The sequence below is a fragment of the Chiloscyllium punctatum genome, chromosome 37, assembly GCF_047496795.1.
Source record: "Chiloscyllium punctatum isolate Juve2018m chromosome 37, sChiPun1.3, whole genome shotgun sequence".
NCBI classification, from domain to species: domain Eukaryota; kingdom Metazoa; phylum Chordata; class Chondrichthyes; order Orectolobiformes; family Hemiscylliidae; genus Chiloscyllium; species Chiloscyllium punctatum.
This window is the reverse complement of record NC_092775.1, coordinates 63,648,496-63,671,454: the sequence shown is the minus strand read 5'-3', so window position 1 is coordinate 63,671,454 and position 22,959 is coordinate 63,648,496. Positions and strand designations below refer to the sequence as shown.

The window sequence follows — 22,959 nt, the reverse complement described above, 5'->3', positions numbered from 1 at the left end:
TTGTGACGACAACAACACCCTGATTTGTTTACAGCGCCGTCACTCTGCAGCGCCGTGTTCTGATTGGTCACTCCACCGGCGGGGCAGTCATGGCGGCCAAGGCTCCGGGGGGAGTGGAGAGCGGGGCCGGGGGCGACCGAGAGGCTTTGAGTGGTGTTGTCGTGTCCGCCGGTGGCAGGGGTTCGCTCCCTGTCAGTGCGGATTTACAAAGTGTGTTGGTCACGAGTGTCCTGAATTTGGAGAGGCTGGAGGTGGACCTGTACAGGTAGGCCGGGCTGTGTGTTGTGTTGATCAATAAGCGGACCTGCTGCTGGGTGTGGTTGCCCTCCCCCTCCCCCTCCCCCTCCTGCCCTCCCCCCCCTCCCCCTCCCCCCCACTCCTGCCCTCCCCCTCCCCCCCCCCCCCTCCCCCTCCCCCCCCCCCCTCCCCCTCCCCCCCCCTCCCCCTCCCCCTCCCCCCCCCTCCCCCTCCCCCTCCCCCTCCCCCCCCTCCCCCTCCCCCTCCCCCTCCCCCCCCTCCTGCCCTCCCCCTCCCCCCCCTCCTGCCCCCCCCCTCCCCCCCCTCCTGCCCCCCCCCTCCCCCCCCCCTCCTCCCACCCCCTCCCACCCCCTCCCCCCCCTCCTGCCCTCCCCCCCTCCTGCCCTCCCCCTCCCCCCCCTCCTGCCCTCCCCCTCCCCCCCCTCCTGCCCTCCCCCTCCCCCCCCTCCTGCCGTCCCCCTCCCCCCTCCCCCCCTCCTGTCCTCTCCTGTCCTCTCCCTCACCCCCCCTCCTGCCCTCCTGCCCTCCCCCCCCTCCTGCCTTCCCCCCCCTCCTGCCTTCCCCCTCCCCCCCCCTGCCCTCCCCCTCCCTCCCGCCCTCCCCCTCCCTCCCGCCCTCCCCCTCCCTCCTGCCCTCCCCCCCCTGCCCTCCCCCCCCTGCCCTCCCCCCCCGCCCTCCCCTTCCCTCCCGCCCTCCCCTTCCCTCCCCCCCTCCCCTTCCCTCCCCCTCCCCCCCCTCCTGCCCCCCCCCTCCCCCCCCTCCTGCCCCCCCCCTCCCCCCCCTGCCCTCCCCCTCCCCCCCTCTGCCCTCCCCCTCCCCCCCCCTGCCCTCCCCCCCCCCTGCCCTCCCCCTCCCCCCCTGCCCTCCCCCCCCCTCCTGCCCCCTCTCCCCCCCCCCCACTGCCCCCTCCCCCCCCCCCGCCCTCCCCCCCCCCCCGCCCTCCTCCCCCCCCCCCCGCCCTCCTCCCCCCCCCCCCCTCCTCCCCCCCCCCCCCCCCCCGCCCCTCCTCCCCCCCCCCCCCCCGCCCCCCCCCCCCGCCCCCCCCCCCCCGCCCCCCCCCCGCCCCCCCCCCCCCCCGATGCTGCATGACCTGCCCCCCCTCCCCTCCTGCCCTCCCCCCCCCCCCCCCCCCAATGCTGCATGGCCTGCCCTCTCCTCCCCCTCTGATGCTGCCTGGCCTGCCCTCCCCTCCCCCATTCCCCCCCTCCCCCATTCCCCCCCCCCCCCCCCCCCCCCCCCCCGATGCTGCATGGCCTGCCCTCCCCTCCCCCTCCTGATGCTGCATGGCCTGCCCTCCCCTCCCCCTCCTGATGCTGCCTGGCCTGCCTCCCCCTGCCCCCCTCTCCCCCGCCCTATGCTCTGAAAACTTGTGGTTTCAAATAAACCTGTTGGACAATAATTTGGTGTTGTGTGATTTCTGACTTTGTCCTCCCCAGTCCAATATTAGCAGCTCCATGTCATGGCTACCACTCTTTCAGGCAGTGAATTCCAGACACACACAATCCTCTGGGTGAAAATCCTCAAATCTCTCTCAACTTCTTGCTTCTTATCCCTGGGTTGCACCCCTTGGTTATTGACACATATGCTGAGGAGAAAGATCTCTCCCTTGTTAAGCCCCACAGAACTTTGTACACCTCAACCAGAGGACCCTCCTCAGCCTTCTGGTCTCAGAAAATAATCCAGCCTATTTTGTCTCTCCACAGCTGAATCATTCCAGCCAGGCAATAGCCTGATGAATCTCCTCTGGTAAAATCATATCCTTGACCTTGTTGAGTGACCAGTTTTTTCAGCTCTGGCCTAACTATTGTTTCTATAGCTCCATCAAAATGTCCTTGAGTTCAATGCCTTGACGTGTAAAGACAAGTATCCTGTATGCTGCCTTAACCACCTGATCTGCCTTCAGTGGTCCATGGATGTGCATACCAAGGTCTCCCGATACTGTATAATTAAACATGCATAGTAAATGCATTCCACCTCATTTTTCTTCATGATTAATTCCATTTGCAATTATTCAGCCTGTCTGTATAAAACTGAGCCCTAAGACTTACCTCCTTGTTATTTTCACACCATCAATTTTTGTGTTATCTGTGAATGTGCTGATCATATCATCTACATGCATATTTAGATCACTAATTTGATCACTACACTGCAAACACCAGGAACTCAGCACCAAACACTGTGATGTGCCACAGCACACAGGCTTCCTGTCATAACAATACCTTTTGATCATCAATCTCTGGATGAAATTGTTTCCTGCCAGTAAGCCAATTTGCCAAATTGTACTGGATCCTGTCGGTTCTTGGATTTATAGCCCCAGTCTGCCATATGAGACTATTTCAAAAGCCTTACTGAAGTTCTTATAAACTACATGAAATATACAACCCTCTTCAAAGCACCTTGCCAGTCCACAAATTTTCCCTCTGACATCAACATTCCTGATTGGGTTTAAAGGAATGCAGGAGTTGCCAGAATGATGGTTGTAATTGACATGGGAGACCAACTCAAGGTTGACATTATTTTCATCCAGTGTCCTCTTTTGGGTGGTACATTTATGATGCTTATTATTGTTGAACACCAGCTAAAAATTGCCATTATTCATAAAAGTCACTTGGTCCAACAGTATTCTAGACCAAAGCAAAACAGTGGGCAGCATGGTGGCTCAGTGGTTAGCACAGCTGCCTCAAGGACCCGGGTTTGATTCCAGCCTCGTGTGACTATCTGTGTGGAGTTTGCACATTCTCCCAGTGTCTGCGTGCGTTTCTTCCGATAGTCCAAAGATGTGTAGGTTAGGTGAACTGGCCATGCTAAATTGCCCATAATGTTATGTGCATTAGTCAGGGATAAATACAGGGTAGGGGGATGGGTCGGTGTGGACTTGTTGAATCGAAGGCCCTGTTTCCATACTGTAAGGAATCTAAAACACTAAAATAAAACGAGTAAAAACACAAGTCGTCAGGTCTTGAATGATCATGGATATTAAAAATAAGACTAACTTTAAAATACAAAGAAGCTGAGCGAAATTAAAATCAGTAGTGAATGAAAGTGAAGAATCTGGTAAAGAGAAATACAAATGAAGTTGATATAGATTTTTTATGCTTAATTTTGTACTGGGCTGAGAATCAAATCATGCAATTTGAATTATGGTTGAATGGCTCGATTTTAATCAAAAAAGGTAACTTGTAGAAATACCCTTGTTACCACAAAATGTGTTTGTGGTGAACAATGTAAGCTGTGAGTATGCCGTGATCTTTTCAAAAGCCAATAGTTCTTTTGTTATTTTATACCTAAAATTCTGATTGAATCATATACTTAGCATACTTTTTTTTGAAGAGGAACACACCATTGGATCCCGAGGAGTCGCATGTTATTTGGTGGGCAGATTGTTGGCCAAGCACTGGTAGCTGCTGCAATGTCTGTACCTGAGAATGTTTTTGCTCATTCATTGCACTGTTACTTTGTTCGTGCAGGTAAGATGTAAATATTTGCGCTGATTAGTTTTGTTTCCTCTTAAGCTTAATTTTTTTTGTCACAGTTTATGTTGTGTCAGAAATTCAGCCATCTAACTGGCTGCATTCATATGAAAATTCTTTTTGAACAGACATATAGATTTCCACTGTGTACATCTTTTCAACAAACGTTATCTTCTACAATAATGTTGAGCATGTTGGTGCTGTAGGTGCCATGAAGAGGGAGATTTGCATTTCAGTTCACTTCTACAGTGACATTCATATTCCAATATTTTTGATCTCATAAATTTTTGATTGTGGACTGAAATGGGGAAAAGACTGTTCCAAAGGTTTTTCCTTATAGAAGTTACCTGATAACTCATTGTAAGTGCTGTTCTTATTCTGACTTCAATTAATTCTCTACTGGTGTAATCTGACTTTCCGAATGTTTTCTGAACTTTAGTATTCTTGAATATGTTTTCTTGGTTTCCACACTCCTGTCAAGTTAAGTTAAAGCCTTCTCAAAGCGCTAGCGAAATGAACCACAAGGAACTCCGTCCCAGTTCTGTTCTGGTGATAGCAACTTGACTTGTAGAGGTGCCATCTTCCCCAGAGCCAGTCCCAGTATTGCAGGAGTGTAAAGCCCACCCTCTTGAATGATCTCTTTAACCACCCATTCATCTGACTTATTGTTCTATTTCTGTATTCACTTGCATATGATATTGGGGGTGGTTCAGAGATGACTACATTTGAGGTCTGCCTTGCTAATTTTCAACCAAGCTCCCTAAATTCTGATCGGAGGACTAAATTAACCCTACCTCCTCTGCCCGGCTGACAAACCCTACCCCCCCCCCCCCCCCCACCCCCCCACCCCATATCCTGCAGCCGCGCCCCCCCCCCAATAACCTGCAGCCAATCTGTGGCTTCCTTGACCAGAGAGGCAACATTCCATCCGAGAGTCGTGTAAATGGCCACAAATGTCTATCTGTTTCCCTAATTAACAAATTCCCTAGCACTATTGCTCTTCCTTTCTTCCTTTCCACCCTTCCAGACAAAATGCTCATATTGTATAAAATGATATCTCTTTCTTCATATGTGTTTCTTACGTGCAAGATGAAATGTGTCAACTTTGAGTTTCCTTTTAATAATGTTTAGCATTAGGTGGCATGGTGGCACAGTAGTTAGCACTGCTGCCTCACAGCGCCAGAAACCCAGGTTCAATTCCCACCTCAGGCGACTGACTGTGTGGAGTTTGCACGTTCTCCCCGTGTCTGCGTGGGTTTGCTCTGGGTGCTCCGGTTTCCTCCCACAGTCCAAAGATATGTGAGTCAGGTGAATTGGCCATGCTAAATTGCCCGTAGTGTTAGGTAAGAGGGGTAAATGTAGGGGTATGGGTGGGTTGTGCTTTGGCGGGTCGGTGTGGACTTGTTGGGCCGAAAGGCCTGTTTCCATACTAAGTAATCTAATCTAATCTAATAAACTACAAGATAAGACACTGGATGGGGAAATATAAATGTCTCCACACTTGCTCGGCATTTGATAGCTATGCTATTTAGTGATTGAAGTTGTTAGTCATCTGAAAGGTGCTATCCACAACAAGTGCTAGTTTTCATCAAAGCATTTAGATTGGTTATATTGAACCTGTTATTCGTTGTAAATCCTATGTATAGAAAGACTGCAATGAGCCTTGAGCATTTCAGTGCTGGTATAGAAAGTCCTATCCTTGTTTGCCCAGTCTAAAATACCATTTTAACCACTTTGCAGCCATAGGTAACTGGTGTCGAAATGTTATCTCATGATTAAATAATACCCTATTTTGCCAAGGAAAATTTTGATATTGAACATCATGTTTAAAATAGAAACAAATTTTGGAAGTGCACAGCAAGTCTATTGGTAACTGAAAGGGGAAAACAGGCTAGGGTTTCAGATGGCGATGAATATTTCACAGTTGACATGTTCTCTGAAACGGTCACTCATTTACTATTTTTAATGGGGTCATAGATTGCTGAACAATCTATCTGCAAGTGTGAAAATCAGTTATGTCAAGAAGGTTGACATTTTTGAGCAAGTTGTATTTTACTTTAATGCATCAAATGATGGTGGCCGTACCTCCTAGTGTTGTGTTTTGATCTCACTGTAGGTGATCCCGATGTGCCAGTTGTGTACAGAGTGGATCGTACTCGAGACGGTAAAAGCTTTTCTGTCCGTTCAGTGAAAGCCATCCAGCATGGGCACCCAATTCTAATTTGCCAGGCTTCTTTCCAGAAGAAAATGGAGAGCCCAATTCAGCACCAGTTTACCATGCCGGTGGTTCCTGCCCCTGAAAACATATTAACCCAAGAGGAACTCATTGAAAAATACTTGAGGTATAGTAGTTAACTAGAATTGAGATAAGACATGTGCATTATTGCTCCACAATATCCTGTCAAATGTATAATATGCTTTGTACTGTATGTTCCAAAGCAAAGTGGTTTAAAGAGAATTTATATTAGGTAGACAACATTTTACTAGCTCTTCTCAAACCTTAATATGTATGTAAAACTGTTCTAAAGTCGAGTCGTAGCATCGTATAGATGTACAGCACGGAAACAGACCCTTCGATCCAACCTGTCCATGCTGACCAGATATCCCAACCCAATCTAGTCCCACATGCCAGCACCCGTCCCATATCCCTCTAAACCCTTCCGAATCATATATCCATCCAAATGCCTCCTAAATGTTGCAGTTGTACCGGCCCCCACCACATCCTCTGGCAGCACATTCCATACACATACCACCCTCTGCATGAAAAAGTTGCCCTTTGGGTCTCTTTTATATCTTTCCCCTCTCACCCTAAACTTATGCCCTGTAGTTCTGGACTCCCCGACCCCAGGGAAAAGACTTTATCTATTTATCCTATCCATGCCCCTCATAATTTTTGTAAATAAGGTCACCCCTCAGCATCTGATGCTCCAGGGAAAACAGCCCCAGCCTGTTCAGCCTCTCCCTATAGCTCAAATCCTCCAACCCTGGCAACATCCTTGTACATCTTTTTTGAACCCTTTCAAGTTTCACAATATCTTTCGGAGAGGAAGGAGACCAAAATTGCACGCAATATTCCAACAGTGGCCTAACCAATGTCCTGTACAGCTGCAACATGACCTCCCAACTCCTGTACTCAATACTCTGACCAATAAAGGAAAGCATACCAAACACCGCCTTCACTATCCTATCTACCTGCGACTCCACTTTCATGGAGCTGTGAACCTGCACTCCAAGGTCTTTTTGTTCAGCAACACTCCCTACGGCCTTGCCATTAAGTGTATAAGTCCTACTAAGATTTGCTTTCCCAAAATGCAGCACCTCACATTTGTCTAAATTAAACTCCAGCTGCCACTTCTCAGCCCATTGGCCCATCTGGTCAAGATCCTGTGGTAATCTGAGGTAACCCTCTTCGTTGTCAACTACACCTCCAATTTTGGTGTCATCTGCAAACTTACTAACTGTATCTGTTATGCTCGCATCCAAAATGTAAATGACAAAAAGTAGAGGACCCAGCACCGATCCTTGTGTCACTCCACTGATCACAGGCCTCCAGTCTGAAAAACGACTCTCCACCACCACCCTCTGTCTTCTAAATTTGAGCCAGTTCTGTATCCAAATGGCTAGTTCTCCCTGTATTCCATGAGATCTAACCTTGCTAATCAGTCTCCCATAGGGAACCTTGGCAAACGCCTTACTGAAGTTCATACAGATCACATCTTCTGCTCTGTCCTCATCAATCTTTTTTGTTACTTCAAAAAACTCAATCAAGTTTGTGAGACATGATTTCCCACACACACAGCCGTGTTGACTATCCCTAATCAGTCCTTGCCTTTCCAAATACATGTACATCCTGTCCCTCAGGATTCCCTCCAACAACTTGCCCACCACTGAGGTCAGGCTCACTGGTCTATCGTTCCCTAGCTTGTCTTTACCACCCTTCTTAAACAGTGGCACCATGTTTGCCAACCTCCAGTCTTCTGGCACCTCACCTGTGACTATCGATGATACAAATATCTCAGCAAGAGGCCCAGTAATCACTTCTCTAGCTTCCCACAGAGTTCTCTGATACACCTGATCAGGTCCTGGGGATTTATCCACCTTTAACGTTTCAAGATATCCAGCACTTCCTCCTCTGTAATCTGGACATTTTGCAAGATGTCACCATCTATTTCCCTACAGTCTATATCTTCCATATCCTTTTCCACAGTAAATACTGATGCAAAATATTCATTTAGTATCTCCCCCATTTTCTGTGGCTCCAGGCATAGATCGCCTTGCTGATCTTTGAGGGGCCCTATTCTCTCCCTAGTTTCCCTTTTGTCCTGAATGTATTTGTAAAAATCCTTTGAATTCTCCTTAATTGTATTTGCCAAAGCTATTTCATGTCCCCTTTTCGCCCTCCTGATTTCCCTCTTAAGTATACTCCTACTTCCTTTATACTCTTCTAAGGATTCACTCGATCTGTCCTGTCTATACCTGACATATGCTTCCTTCTTTTTCTTAACCAAACCCTCAATTTCTTTAGTCATCCAGCATTCCCTATACCTACCAGCCTTTCCTTTCACCCTGACAGGAATATAACAAGAATCTCTGCATTCTCGTTATCTCATTTCTGAAGACTTCCCATTTTCCAGCCGTCCCTTTACCTGCAAACATCTGCCTCCAATCAGCTTTCGAAAGTTCTTGCCTAATACCTATTGCCTAATCCAAATGCCTTTTAAATGTTGCAATTGTACCAGCCTCCACCATTTCCTCTGGTAGCTCATTCCATACACGCATCACCCTGTATGTGAAAACGTTGCCCCTTAGCTCCCTTTTATATTTTTCTCCTCTCACCCTAAACCTATTCCCTCTAGTTCTGGGCTCCCACACCCCAGGGAAAAGACTTCATGTACTCATCCTATCCATGCCCCTCATGATTTTACAAACCTCTATAAGGTCACCCCTCAGCCTCCGGTGCTCCAGGGAAAACAGCTTCAGCCTAATCAATCTCTACCTATAGCTCAAATCCTCCAACCCTGGCAACATTCTTGTAAATCTTTTCTGAACCCTTTCAAGTTTCACAACATCTTTCCAACAGGAAGGAGACCAGAATTGCACGCAATATTCCAACAGTGGCCTAACCAATGTCCTGTACAGCTGCAACATGACCTCCCAACTCCTGTACTCGGTACTCTGACCAATATAGGAAAGTATACCAAATATCTTCCTGCTCAGATTTGCTTTTCCAAAATGCAGCACTTTGCATTTATCTAAATTAAACTCCGTCTGTCACTCCTCAGTGTTTTGAGACACTGGAAATGTATGACAAGTTGCTGTTTTCTCAATGCAAAAAGCAGCAATAAAATAAATGATGGGATTTTCGATTCTTGCTATGGGACGAGGGTTCTTGGCAGGCCATTAGGAGAAATGGCTTGCATTTCAAAAATTGGTAGATACTGAAAGAACATAAGTAGACTTCGATTTCACATTGATCAGGAAAATCTCCATCTGGCAGCACATCACTCAGTACTGCACTGAACTATTAGCATAGGTTAGATGCTTATCTTTCTAGATTTAGGCTTGAATCATGTCATTTTCTGACTTGAAGATGCTACTATTGAATCAGGGCCAGCACCATTGAATCTTGATGTGGTGAGCTAAATATTGTGCTGCTCTACTGTCAATAGATGGGCATTTTGTAGATTTTATTTGATAAAAGCAGTGCAAATTGATTGGCTTTGCATTATGTTCCTGATCTATTTTAGGAATATCTTGTGATTGCATTGTTCCACATTTTTATTTTACTTTGTTTTGTTTTCCTTATTTTGTAGAGATCCAGATTTAACAGAGAGTTATAAAATGGGTCTGACGAAAATGTTAGCTGAAGAGGTTCCAATTGAAATCAAACCCATAAATCCACCAGATTACTATAGACATGTACCCACAGAGCCTGTACAGCGGTTTTGGGTACGAGCACGTGGCTACATAGGTAGGATTCAAAACTTACTTTTTTCTGCGTGCGTGAGTTGGAAGGGTAAAATGGACTTCTTTTTTTTTAAAAAATATGCTTATATTCAGGCTGTTTGTAAAAAGAATCTGCACCAAATTTGAGCAAAAATCACGTGTTGAGTTTGTGTGATGCTTTTCATTGTATCATGAGGTGCAGCTGACAAAAATCATCAACAATGAGGCAGAGTATGAATTGGTATATGTATTCCCATAAAAAGTATACAGCAATGAAAAATGGAATACAGTCACAATCTGTGACTTAATTATTACTCTGACAAACCTATTGTCTCATTGTAAATGATTCTGCTTCACATCACTGATCTACTTCAACTATTATATGGAAAATGTCTTGCTCAAGTTTGAGAATTACCTCTGTACATCTACGTAGAAGTTTCTTTCTTTGTAAACCAATATTTTGGTTAATTGTTAATCCAAGATGGAGGATGGTAAAAATTTGTGGCTGTAAAGAGCTGTTCCTTTTTTGAGGTATTTTAGTGTTGGAGGTGATTTCCTTGAATTCCAGGAGCAGCAATTGGTGTTTTATATTGTTGTTGCATTGTTTTGCACTGTTGGAGAAAAAAAAAGTCAAAATGGCACTCCAACCATTTTGGAGAAGGGCAGACAATAGGCAGCACATGGTCAGTCAAGGCGAGAGAGAGAGAAAGAAGGCTGATACAGTAGTGATTCTGTGCAGTTACTGCCTTTGCTGTTTGAATTCATGTATCTCTGGACATTGTTAAATTTGTCTAGACGCACTCCAATCAGCGAAATTCACAACTGATCTTGGAGGAATTTGTTTGGGAGAGATCATGGGAAAGAAACAAATAAGTGCATAATTTCAAGTGTAGCCTTGTTGTAAATCCACAGCATTGAGTGGAATGTGTTCTTTATTGATTATGTTTTATTGAGATCTGTCTCATTATTACATTTTAAAAATGTAAGTCATAAGTATTAAGTTAGCCTGGAAAAGTAGATTGTGAAGGAGCAAAGATGGTCTTTAGTAGAGTGGCATGCTCTTCTTGTCGGATGTGGGAGTTGAGAGAGAATTTACATGTTACTGAGGTTTGTATCTGCAATAAATGTCTTTGGTTGTGAATCCTATCAGATCGAATGGATTGGTTGGAGTGACAATTAGAGATACTGAGGAATTTACAAGGGCAAAGGGGTGTGTTGGATTTCAATTATAGGAAGGGAGAAAAGCCACAGGTACAGTCAGATAGATGGGTAGGAGAGGTAGGCAGGTAGTGCAGGAGTCTTCTGTAGCTATCCCCAATTCAAACAAGTATGCTATTTTGGAAAATGTAGGGGGTGATGGACTCTTGGGAATGTAGCACAGACAGCCAGGTTTCTATTATCAAGACAGGCTCTAATGCAATGAGGAGTACATCAGGTTCCAAGAGATCAAGTGTGTTAGGGACTCTCTAGTCCTAGGCACAAACAGACATTTCGGTGACCAGCAACGAAAAATCCAGAATGATGTGTTGCCTGTCTCAGAGAGGATGCAGAATGTTCTCAGAGGGGAGAAGGACCAGCTGGAGGTCATTGCACACATTGGAGCCAATGAAATAGAAAGGCAAAAAGGATGAGATTCTGAAGGGAGAATATAGAGAGCTAGGCAGGAATTTAAAAAAAGAGGTCCTCAAAGATAGTAATATCTGGATTACTCCTGGTGCTACCAGCTAGTGAGGGTAGGAATAGGAGGATAGAGCAGATGAATGCTTGGCTGAGGAACTGGTGCATGGGGGAAGGGTTCACATTTTTTTTGCATCATTGGAATCTCTTCTGGGGTAGAACTGACCTGTACAAGAAGGATGGATTGCACCTGAATTGGAAGGGGACTAATATACTGCAGGGAGATTTGTTGGAGCTGCTCTGGAGGATTTAAACTGGTAAGGTGTGGTGGGGGTAGCTGGGACCCAGGGAGATACTGAGGAAAGAGATCAATTTGAGACTGGTACAGTTGAGAAAAGAAGCGAATCAAACAGTCAGGGCAGGCATGGACAAAGCAGAGAATAAGGTAGGATTGATAAGTTAAACTGCATTTACTTCAATACAAGAGGCCTAAAAGGGAAGATAGATGAACTCAGGGCATGGTTCGGAACATGGGATTGGGATATCATAGCAATTACAGAAATATGGTTCAGGGATGGATAGGATTAGCAGCTTAATGTTCCAGGATACAAATGCTAGAGGCAGAAGAGAAAGGGAGGCAAGAGAGGAGGACGAGTGGCATTTTTGATAAGGGATAGCATTACAGCTGTACTTAGGGAGGATATTTCCAGAACCTCATGCAGGGAAGTTATTTGGATTAAACTGAGAAATAAGAAAGGGATGATCACCTTATTAGGATTTTATTGTAGCCCTCCCCTCCCTCCCCATAAGAGGGAAATTGAGAAACAAATTTGCAAGGACATCTCACTATCTGTAAGAATAATAGAGTAGTTATTGTAAGGGGTTTTAACTTTCCAAACATAGACTGCCATAGTGTTAAGGGTTGAGATGGAGAGTAATTTGTTAAGTGTGTACAATAATTTTTTCTGATTCAGCATGTGGATGTACCTATGGCAGAAGGTACAAAACTTGACCTACTCTTGGGAAATAAGACAGGGCAGGTGACAGGTGTCAGTGGGAGGAGCACTTTGGGGCCAGCAACCATAATTCTATTAGTTTTAAAATAGTGATGGAAAAGGATAAACCGGATCTATAAATTGAAGTTGTAAATTGGAGTAAGGTTAATTTTGACATTATCAAAAGCTGATTAAGGGCAGATTTTCACAGGTAAAGGGACAGCTGGAAAATAGGAAACCTTTAGAAATGAGATGACAAGAGCCTAGAAACAGTATATTCCTGTTAGGGTGAAAGGAAAAGCTGGTAGGTGTAGGGAATGTTGGTTGACGAGAGAAATTGATAGTTTGGTTAAGGTATAGAAGGAAGCATATAGGCGAAAGTGAGGACTGCAGATTCTGGAGATTGGAATCAAGATTAGAATGGTGCTGGAAAAACAAAGCAGGTCAGGCAGCATCCGAAGAGCAGTAAAATTGACGTTTCTGGCAAAAGCCTTCATCAGGAATGGATTCTTGACTGAGAAGGAAGCATATGTCAGGTATAGACAGGAGACATTGAGTGAATCCTGAGTAGAGTATAAAGGCAGTAGGAGTACAATTAAGAGGGAAATTAGAAGAACAAAAAGTGAAAATGGGATAGCTTTGGCAAATAGAGTTAAAGAAAATACAAAAAGTTTTTACAAATACATTAAGGACAAAAGGGTAACTCGGGAGAAAATAGATTCCCTCAAAGATCAGCAAGGTAACATTTGTGTGGTGCCGCAGGAGATGGGGGCGATACTAAATGAGTATGTTGCAGCAGTATTTACTGTGGAGAAGGACATGGAAGATGTAGAATGTAGGGAAATGGACGGTGACATCTTGAAAAATGTCTATATTACAGAGGAGGAAGTGCTGGATGTCTTGAAACACAAAGGTGGATAAATCCCCAGGATCTGATCAGGTGTACTCTAGAACACTATAGGAAGCCAGGAAAGTGATTGCCAGGCCCTTTGCTGATATTTTTATCATTGATAGTCACAGGTGAGGTGCTGGAAGACTGGACGTTGGTTAATGTGGTGCCACTATTTATGAAAGTTGGTAAGGACAAGCCAGGGAACTGTAGACCAGTGAGCCTGATGTCAGTAGTGGGCAAGTTGGAGGGAGTCCTGGATTACATGTATTTGGAAAGGTAAAGACTGTTTAGGGATAGTCAGCATGGCTTTGTGCTTGGGAAATCATGTCTCACAAACTTGATTGAGTTTTTTGAAGAAGTAACAAAAAATTGATGAGGGCAGAGCAGTGAACGTGATCTATGTGGACTTCAGTAAGGCGTTTGACAAGTTTCCCATGGGAGACTGGTTAGCAAGGTTAGGTATCATGGAATACAGGGAGAAATAGTCATTTGGTTACAGAACTGGCTTGAAGGTAGAAGATAGAGTGTGATAATGGAAGGTTGCTATTCAGACTGGAGGCCTGTGACCAGTGGAGTGCCACAAGGATTGGTGCTGGTTCCACTATTTTTCATTATTTGTATAAAATATTTGGATGTGAATGTAGGAGGTATGCTTCGTAAGTTAGCAGGTGACACCAAAATTGGAGGTGTACTGGATAGCGAAGAAGGTTACCTCAGATTACAATGGAATCTTGATCAGTTGGGCCAGTGGGCTGAGGAGTGGCATATGGAGTTTAATTTAGATAAATGCGAGGTGCTTCAGTTTGGAAAAGCAAATCCGAGCAAGCCCTATTCACATAATGGTAAGATCCGAGGGAGTATATAATAAGAGAGAGATCTTGAGTGCAGGTTCATAGTTCCTTCAAAGTAGAGTCACAGGTATATAGGATAGTGAAGAAGGCATTTAGTATGGTTTATTGGTCAGAACATTGAGTGTAGGAGTTGGAAGGTCATGTTGCACCTGTACAGGACATTTGTTCGGCCACTTTTGGAAAATTGTGTGCAATTTCCTATCAGATGGATGTTGTGAAACTTGAAAGGGTTAAGAAAAGATTTACAAGGATGTTGCTGAAGCTGTTTTCCTTGGAGAATTGGAGGCTGAGGGGTGACCTTATTGAGGTTTATAAAATCATGATGGGCATGGGTTGGGTAAATAGACAAGTTCTTTTCCCTGGGGTGTGGGAGTCCAGAACTAGAGGATATAGGTTCAGGGTGAGAGGGGAAAGATATAAAAGGGACTTTTTCACACGCACAGTGGTGAGTGTATGGAATGAGCTGCCAGAGGAAGTGGTGGAGGTTGGTACAATTGCAGCATTTAAAAGGCATCTGGATGGGTACATGAATAGGAGGATTTTGAGGGATATGGGGCAAATGCTGGCAAATGGGATTAGATTGGGATATCTGGTCGGCATGATCGAGTTGGACCAAAGAGTCTGTTTCCGTGCAGTACATCTCTCTGTCTTGACTCGACTCTCTGTCTTGACTCGACTCTCTGTCTTGACTCGACTCTCTGTCTTGACTCGACTCTCTGTCTTGACTCGACTCTCTGTCTTGACTCGCTATTTCCACTGTTTCTGTAGACCATTTTTGTTGAACCAAAGTGCAGTTATGCAGTTCAATATCCAAATTACTTCTGAGACTTTTGCTCCTCTGGCAATTCATATTGCTTCTTCATGAGGCATTTTTATCATTGGGCTCTACCTGTCTCTCAGATCTGTGCAATACCACCATTTATTTAAGAACCAGGGTAAGCGATTCGGTCTAGCCCACCAGTCAGCATAATCTTGCCTGATTGAACACTTTGATGCTTCTTACCCACGCCATTCCCATACCTCTATATGTCACTGGTAATCACAAATCTATCAATCTGTATTGTAAACCTAATCAAACTGATCTTCCACAGCTCCCTCTGCCAGAGTATTGCAAAGATTCGCAAACCTGAGTAAAACGTTTCTCCTCATCTTGAACCTCAGTGGCATTCCCTTTTTATAATGTGTCCGTGGTTTCTAGAACCAGGGGAAACATTGCCTGGATCTTTCTTTTTCAAAAACGCTACAGAATACGGGCCCAGTTTGCTCAAATTCTCTCTTACCATCCAGGAATGAGTTTGGTAACCTTCATGCACTCCCTCAATGGCAATGATAACTTATTTGAGATAAGGAAACTAAAACTGCACATAGTACTCCAGATGTGGGTTAACCAAGCTATTATAAAATTAAGGCAAGATTAAATACAGTACTCATATCCTCTTTCAATAAGAGCTAATATTCCATTGCCTTCCTAATAGCCTGCTGCACTTCCATGTTCGCTTTCATTAACTTTATTGATGAGGAAACTTGGGTTCCTTGACATATCTACATTTTACAACTTTTTACCATTGTTTCTCTCACATTAAACTGGATGATCTCATTTTTTTTGTGCATTATATTCCACTAGCCATGTTCTTCCCAAGTTTCTAAGCCTGCCCAAATTCTCCTGAATTGTTTTGTATCATGTTCACAATATGTCTAGTCCCCAACTCCAAGCAATTGAAATATGTTGTGAACTATCAGGGCCCAAGTACTCATCCTTGCAGTAACCCCTGTCACAGGCATCCAATGGGAGAGTGCTCCATTTATTTCTACTATTCTTCCACCCCTCCATCTATTAGCCCATTGTTAATCTATGCCGGTGTATTATCTCCTATCCCGTGAGCCTTTAGTTGTTTTTTAACCAGTCCCTTGTGGGGGACTTTATCAAAAGATATTTGACTTCCTTGTTTGTGCGATGAAATCTTGTGACAATCTGAAGTTATACTGTACAATGCTGAGAGATAATTTCAGGAAGGATTTTGCCAAGAGGGGGTGCTATTGTCTTACTGGTGAATGCTTGTGCAAAGAAAGTACTGTAACTCTAGTGCACTGGATAGAACAGCTTGATGTAAGTTTATGAACTTAGCCAGTTTTGTTTTGATTAATGCAATAAATAATCGCATGGTATTGACAAAAGAACACTCATGCAATTAAAGAAATATTCAAGGAATGGATGCAGAATTGATTAGGAAACAAAATGCAGGTTATAGAGTAGTACAGCAAGAAATTAGACCTGTTGGTCCAACTCCCCCCTGCTGACCAGATGTCCTAAATTGATCTAGTCCCATTTACCAGCATTTGGTCCCTTTCTATCTAAACCCTTCCTTTTCATGTACCCATCCAGATGCTTTTTGAATGTTGTACCAGCCTCCACCACTTCCTGTGGTAGCTTGCTCCATACGTGCAACACCCTCTGCATGCAAAAAGTGACCCCTTGGGACACTTTCCAATTTTAAACCTGTGTCATCTAGTTTTGGACACCCTTACCCTGGAAAAAAGACCTTACTATTCACCCTATTCTTGCCCCTCATAATTTTACACCCCTCCGCCTCCAACGCCAGCTTTTGATTGAGATCGCTCTAAACCTTCCCCATTCATATACCTATCCAGATGCATTTTAAATGTTGTAGTTGTATCAGCCTCCACTATTTCCTCTGGCACTCATTCCATACATGCAGCACCCTCTGTGTGAAAATGTTGCCCCTTAGGTCCCTTTTAAATCTTTTCTCTCTCACCTTAAACCTATTCCCTCTAGTTTTGAACTCTCCTATCCTGAGGAAAATATCTTGGCTATTCACCCTATCCATGCCCCTGATAATTTTATAAACCTGTATGAAGGTCACCCTTCAGCCTCCAATGCTCCAGGGAAGATAGGCCCAGCCCATTCAGCCTGTTCCTATAGCTCAAGCCATCCAATCCCAGCAACATCTTTGCAATTGCAATAGGTTATTTTTCAGCTTCAAAGGAAGTACATTGTAATGCTCACCCAGAGTTGGTACAAGAATCATTGTTCATTTTGATCTCTATTAATAACATGAGCTTGGAGATAATTTCAAACGTTGTAAAATGGAATAGAACATTGAAAATCCATACTAGACGACAGGATGACACAGACTTTTGCAGAGATTGCAAAGTGATTTTGATAGAAAGCATTTGGAGAGGCAACACAAACTAAATTGTACAATTTTAAAGGGCAGATAGCGGCGGATAGCAGCAGAAACCTGGAGATTTGTATCTGTAAAAACCTCTACAAGTTGAAAAACACTGTTTCTTAAATCTCAGCACACATGCTGGCATAGCCATGTCTTATAAGTGAACAGAAAACAAAACAGTATTTGTGAAACCTTTTTCTTTTGGGTTTGAAATTACACTGAAGCGGTTTTAAATATAAACAAGTCTGTTGCATGAAAAAACAAAATATAAGTAGAAAAGGGGAAGGGATAAAGGTCCTCTTTCCCTTTGAGACAAAATTGTCCAACCAGAATATGCATTGTGTTGTGATGTTGGGAACAGTTAGCTCCAGGCAGTTTTGTGACAGATGTCTGGAATATGTTAAACATTGAAGACATTGATGCTCCCAGAAATCCTATCAGATGGGCAAGGCATCAATGCTTCTGGTTTTATTTTCATTGCCAGAAAAGCACACTGGTGATTTGCACACTGTCTTGCATGTGAAGTGCTCTCAGCAGGTTTACTTTGAGATGGTTTCAAACACTTGTACTCCCCGTAAGGTATGTGGATGCAGACCCTGTATCAATAGCTTTGAAAAGAGAATTGGATTAAAGCTTTAACGGCACAAAAAATGGGCTGTGGGGAAATACCACAGGAGTGGCAGTAGTTCCACCTTAGAGTTAGAATAGGTGCCATGGATCAAATGATCTCTTCTTTTAATGATTAGGTTGAAACTATCAATTTGCATTCCTCCGTGATGCACAGTTACAGTGACTGTATCAGATTTGTTGTTGCCTTGTTGGAATCATATTGTCTCACCTCATGCACACAGCATTTCTCAAATCCCAAACCAGAGATTCAGGTTGGTCACTGAGATAGTGAAGGGGTGGTACATTGATGGAGCTACTTCCTTTTTAAATGAGATTCGAGACTTGGAGCTGGACATTTATAATGATGTTGTGAGAGATTGGGTTGGGATCCCACAGGCTCACCTCCTTCCAAAAAAAAATGCCTGTGGCTATAGTTTTGTATTTTAAAGAGAGCAGAGGGGTGAGGGAGAGATCCTGACCATACACTTCAGAGACAGCCCTGAAGTAGCAACAGAAATGGACAAAGTGGGATGCTAGCAGACTGCAGCATCACCCTCTGTTGACTGCGACAACGGGTCATGTTTTAATGATAAATGTCAGGTCTATAATCCATTAACCCTCAAAGTTGCTTTTGTGCTTGCTCATAACTACTGTGGGAGCCTATCGCCCAATATCCACTATGAACAGAACTCAAAATGAAACCAATAAACTTCTGCAAAATCTCTATTAGAGTCAAACACATGTAGAAGAAACGAATCATTTTATTAAAAATAATCGATTCAACCTGGTAAGGCTACAGTGCAAGTCTATTAGCCTGCCAAACAGCATGAGCAGTCAGATAGAGCGGACAGTTCCAACAGTCCTACCAAACCAATCGTGGATAGTGATAGACAATTAACTAACCACAGGACATGGCTTCACAAATATCCCAGTCCTCAGTGATGGAGAGCCCAGTACATAAGTGCGAAAGATAAACATTTGTAGCAATCTTCAGCCAAAAGTGCCAAGTGAGTGGTGCACTTCTGTTTTCTCCTGTAGTCCCCAGCATTGTAAATGGCAGTCTTCAATCAATTCTGATTTACTCCATATGATTTCAAGAAAGGGTTGGATGCACTGGACGCTGCAAAAGCAGTGGACTGTGGTAACATGCTGACAATAGATCTTCGGTACCAGAATTTGCTGTCCCCTTAGCTAAGGTGTTCCAGTACAACCACAACACTGCCATCTACTTAATAATATTGTCCCTGTATGCCTTGTACCCAAAAGGCAGGATCGATCCAACCTGGCTATGTACCACTCCCATCTGTTTACACTTGATCATCAGGGTGCTCAGGTGAATGCTAAAGATCCATTTGTAAAACAGCACAAGAGTTTTCTTCTGGCCAACTTTCTTCCCTCAACTAAAACCAGGATAACAACTTAATGATCATTTTTCTTGATTGTTGAATTGGGCTATGCAAATTGACTTCCATATTTGCCAACAAAACAAGCATTTGAAAAAAAAATTGGTTGTTCTGTACTGTGGGGGTGTATAAGATTTTCTGCAAACTGTTCATACTTTGTATGCTTTCTAAGAAGCTAACTTGCTGATACAAAAGTACATAGTTGTTTTAAATGTTTAACAGGTGATGGGAACATGAAGTTGCATTGTTGTGTTGCTGCCTACATTTCTGACTATTCCTTCCTGGCAACTGCATTACTGCCTCACATGAACTACAGGGTAAAGTTCATGGCATCCCTGGACCATTCCATGTGGTTTCATACCCCATTCCGGTCTGATGAGTGGATGTTATACGAATGTGAGAGTCCTTGGTCTGGTGAGTTTACACATTTTATTTTATCATTTTATTTTCACAGAACTGAACAGGAATAATTCGTTAACTATTTAAAGTGTATCAAAATAATCTGGGGGTGGGTGGAAAATATCAGGGAATGCACTTTACATTTGCAAGAAATTACCAACTTTACTGTGTTGGAACCAGCTTTGCACACTCAGTTCCTTTACAGGATTACTATTTCGTCAGCTTTAACCATGCCATGAAGAAAGGCTGGATTTACTGACATTTCAACCTTTGAGGGCATGCCCACTGAATGTGCGGCAGGAATGTCTATTTGACAAAAACTGCTTCAATTACCCACATTACTAGTTTGTAATCTCACCTACAGTTCTATCAACATCCATTTTTAAAAAAAAAACTATTTGAATTGTTGCCATCAATGTGAGGTTTTGAATTTGCTTTGTATGCTGATTGATTGCTACCACATTCTGCCTCACATGGTGTTTTGCTCGCCACCCCATTTGCATTGCATCTCACTGTCTTGCATCCGGTCCTTGAGTCTCTGACCTATGACCTGAATGAAGTGTCAAGATAGGCATTAAGGGGTGGCAGTGAGTGTAGCAATGGTGGGAAGGAGTGAGGCTGCAAAAATGGATGCTCAGCAATGACATTAGTGATGGCAACTTTTTGTTGCAGTGCAGTGGTAGGAGGTTATCTAGCTGAGACAAGTGCTAGACAGAGGCCAGATGCTTCCTTTGCCACGCAGATTGAAAGCTAAGCTTCTACTAGCAATTGATCCTTGGAAATAGGTGTTTACCCATCCCATTTGCCGTTCAGTGTGGATGTGGCTGTGCTTTTCAGCTTTTGTCCCAAGGGCAAATATATGGAGACATTCACATGGAGGCCTGTCCTAATCTCTGATAGTGAGTGACACATTGCAAAGGAAAATGGCATAGAGTATAAAATAGTGTGGTACATAGCAACAAAAAATGTCAATTGAAATAGATGTACAAATTCCATACTTTGCGACCTCCTGGGCTTCCTCTGAGAAAGTATAGGATGGTGAAGAGATAGATGAATTTGTCTTTTGGTGCTTGACATTCTAATAACAGTTGCACCAGGTTACTTCGGTATAGCTTATGATCTTACTTTGTCTGTAGGTGACTGCAGAGGTCTGGTACAAGGTCGCCTATGGAAGCAGAATGGAGTCTTAGCGGTTTCTTGTGCTCAAGAGGGAGTATTTTATGTGAAGCCAGCAACTAGCAAAAGCAAGTTGTGACTGAGATGGCTAATTGCCAATTAACCTACCTCAGCATTTTTAGCATGTATTTACTAATGTATTGTCTCATTTGTCAAGGGATGATAGCTGTAATATTGTAAATGTTTATTTTCTGTGAAGCTTTTCCAGTAATTCTCCTCATTCGTACAAGAAAAAAAATCCTATGTATAATAGTTTTATAAAATAGAAACAGCAGACTGGAGAGACTCAGCAGGCCTGTTGTTCTTTGGAGTTCCAAACAAGAATTGTACAAGGCTCAGTGGTAAATCTTTGTCTGTCTCTCTCCACATCCCTACGCCTTCAATACTGGTAAACCCGTTAAGTCTTCAGCTGTTTCTCTTTTTTTATATATAGATGTTCAGTAGCTTTTGTTTTTACCTACCTCTTTTACAGTGCTTTTGGTCATTGCCCAGGCACCTCAAGTGTAACTTGATATCATCTTTTGTTTTATGTTCCCTGTGAAGTACTTTGGGATGTTTTATTACATTAAAGGCCAAATAAACGGAAACTGTTATCACCAGGAGCCAATCAGTTTTACAGTATTTCAATGCAGCTAGAGCAGCTGCAGACTTTGAGCGCTGAGTCATTGCCATTTCTCAGATGTATTGCACTTGTGTGAGACTGACTTCGGCCCATAGTAGCACAGGTACCTGCTGTTCCGTATAAATGAAGGAACCTTCCCCAAACTACTCAATTCAGAAGAGCTTCCTCAATTTTAACACATGATCTGGGATCAAAGACATAAATTTTCTGACTTTAAGGTAGTTATTATATCTGTGCCTCCCATGCCATTTTAAGGGCAATGTCTACATGGAATTTCCAACTTTTATTCCCATGTGCAGTGAACCCAGAATTAATGTATCCAGTAACCAGATGATTTGGGCATACACTTGCACATTCCAGTGTAAGAAAAAAAAATCCAGGTGTTATGCAAATTCAATTGTCAAATTTCTTACACTTTCAAGAGGATAGATATAAGTTAGTTTAATATTATGGTCAGCAGTTGCCCTCCTTTAGCTATTAAATGACTGTTCTTTATGTGATTTTGGACGGTGTTTCTGCAAGCTGTTTTGCTATGTCATGTCCAAAATGAACCTGTTTGTTCTTATGACCACATGCATGTTTTGCAGCTGGCATCATGGGGAGATAGGAATCCTGTTTTTTTTTCCATGTCTTTTGTTGTTACCGGGTACCTTAGCCAAAGTCAGTTGGGGTCTTATGTTGAGATCGACTAGTTTTGCACAGGCCAAAAAGTGAATCTTGGACCACACAGTAAGTATGACTTAATGTTTATGCATTAATAAGCCTTCACCAGTTAGGTTACAGGGTACTTCATTTTGTCAGATGTTACAGCATATTTATTTTATATTAATGCATTGATAGTCATGGTTTAACAATGAGAGAATTGAGAAAAATAAAGTCAAGATAAGGATTAAAGTCTGTCGCAATTGGAGGATTTGGACAGCATGCATGTAATACCATTTCTACATTCCATTATGTTTAAAAAAAAACTCGCTGTTACAGAATTCAATTTTGGAATTAAATTATCTTTTATTGAATCATGTCTGTGGTGGTTGTGTTTTTTTTGTACTTTCATATAAACAATTAATGTGCCGTGTCAAGACTAAATTGCTTAGATTATATCTGGTGTACAGCCTGTTTCGGATATATGCAGTTTCTATTAGATAGCTGTTAACACAGAAGATTTTCTGTAATCTGCACAAACCCTCTTCAATTTTATTTTACATGAGGTCTAATGCTGCTGTTCTCACAAAGCATGGTTTGCATGCTCAGTGGTGAGCTTGCTTTTGGCATGATACAAGAACATCTGCAAGGCCTGGAGTTGATTGGGATCAGAGTCGCTGCGTGGGAAGTCTTTCCTACTGCCTGAGTGCCTGGATCCTCGCAGTGAGGAAGAGTGAAAAATGCTGAGGGTAAGAGAAATGACCAAATGGCAGAAATGAGCACAGCGGAGAGAAAGAGAAATGGGTTAGTCCGTCTCAAACCAATGTTATTGATCTGAATCAGCTCCTACAGCCATAAGTGACATCCAGTCTAGACCTTGGTATTGTC

General features: G+C 43.4%; 1 protein-coding gene across 1 annotated transcript; it reads left to right on the top strand.

The window, feature by feature from the left end:
• The first annotated feature begins 71 nt into the window (after positions 1-71).
• acot8 (acyl-CoA thioesterase 8) lies at positions 72-22,445 on the top strand. The gene is made up of 6 exons (XM_072556930.1): positions 72-265; positions 3,589-3,725; positions 5,845-6,070; positions 9,542-9,699; positions 19,455-19,646; positions 20,768-22,445. The coding sequence occupies exons 1-6, from the start codon at positions 90-92 to the stop codon at positions 20,884-20,886; spliced, it is 1,008 nt and encodes a 335-aa protein (XP_072413031.1). The 5' UTR covers positions 72-89; the 3' UTR covers positions 20,887-22,445.
• The last annotated feature ends 514 nt before the right edge of the window (positions 22,446-22,959 follow it).

Coding starts and splice junctions, on each gene's coding strand:
- acot8 (XM_072556930.1), top strand. CDS start 90: ATGGCGGCCAAGGCTCCGGGGGGAGTGGAGAGCGGGGCCGGGGGCGAC. Junction 3,726..5,844: donor CTGTTACTTTGTTCGTGCAG/GTAAGATGTAAA, acceptor ATCTCACTGTAG/GTGATCCCGATGTGCCAGTT. Junction 19,647..20,767: donor ATGTGAGAGTCCTTGGTCTG/GTGAGTTTACAC, acceptor CTTTGTCTGTAG/GTGACTGCAGAGGTCTGGTA.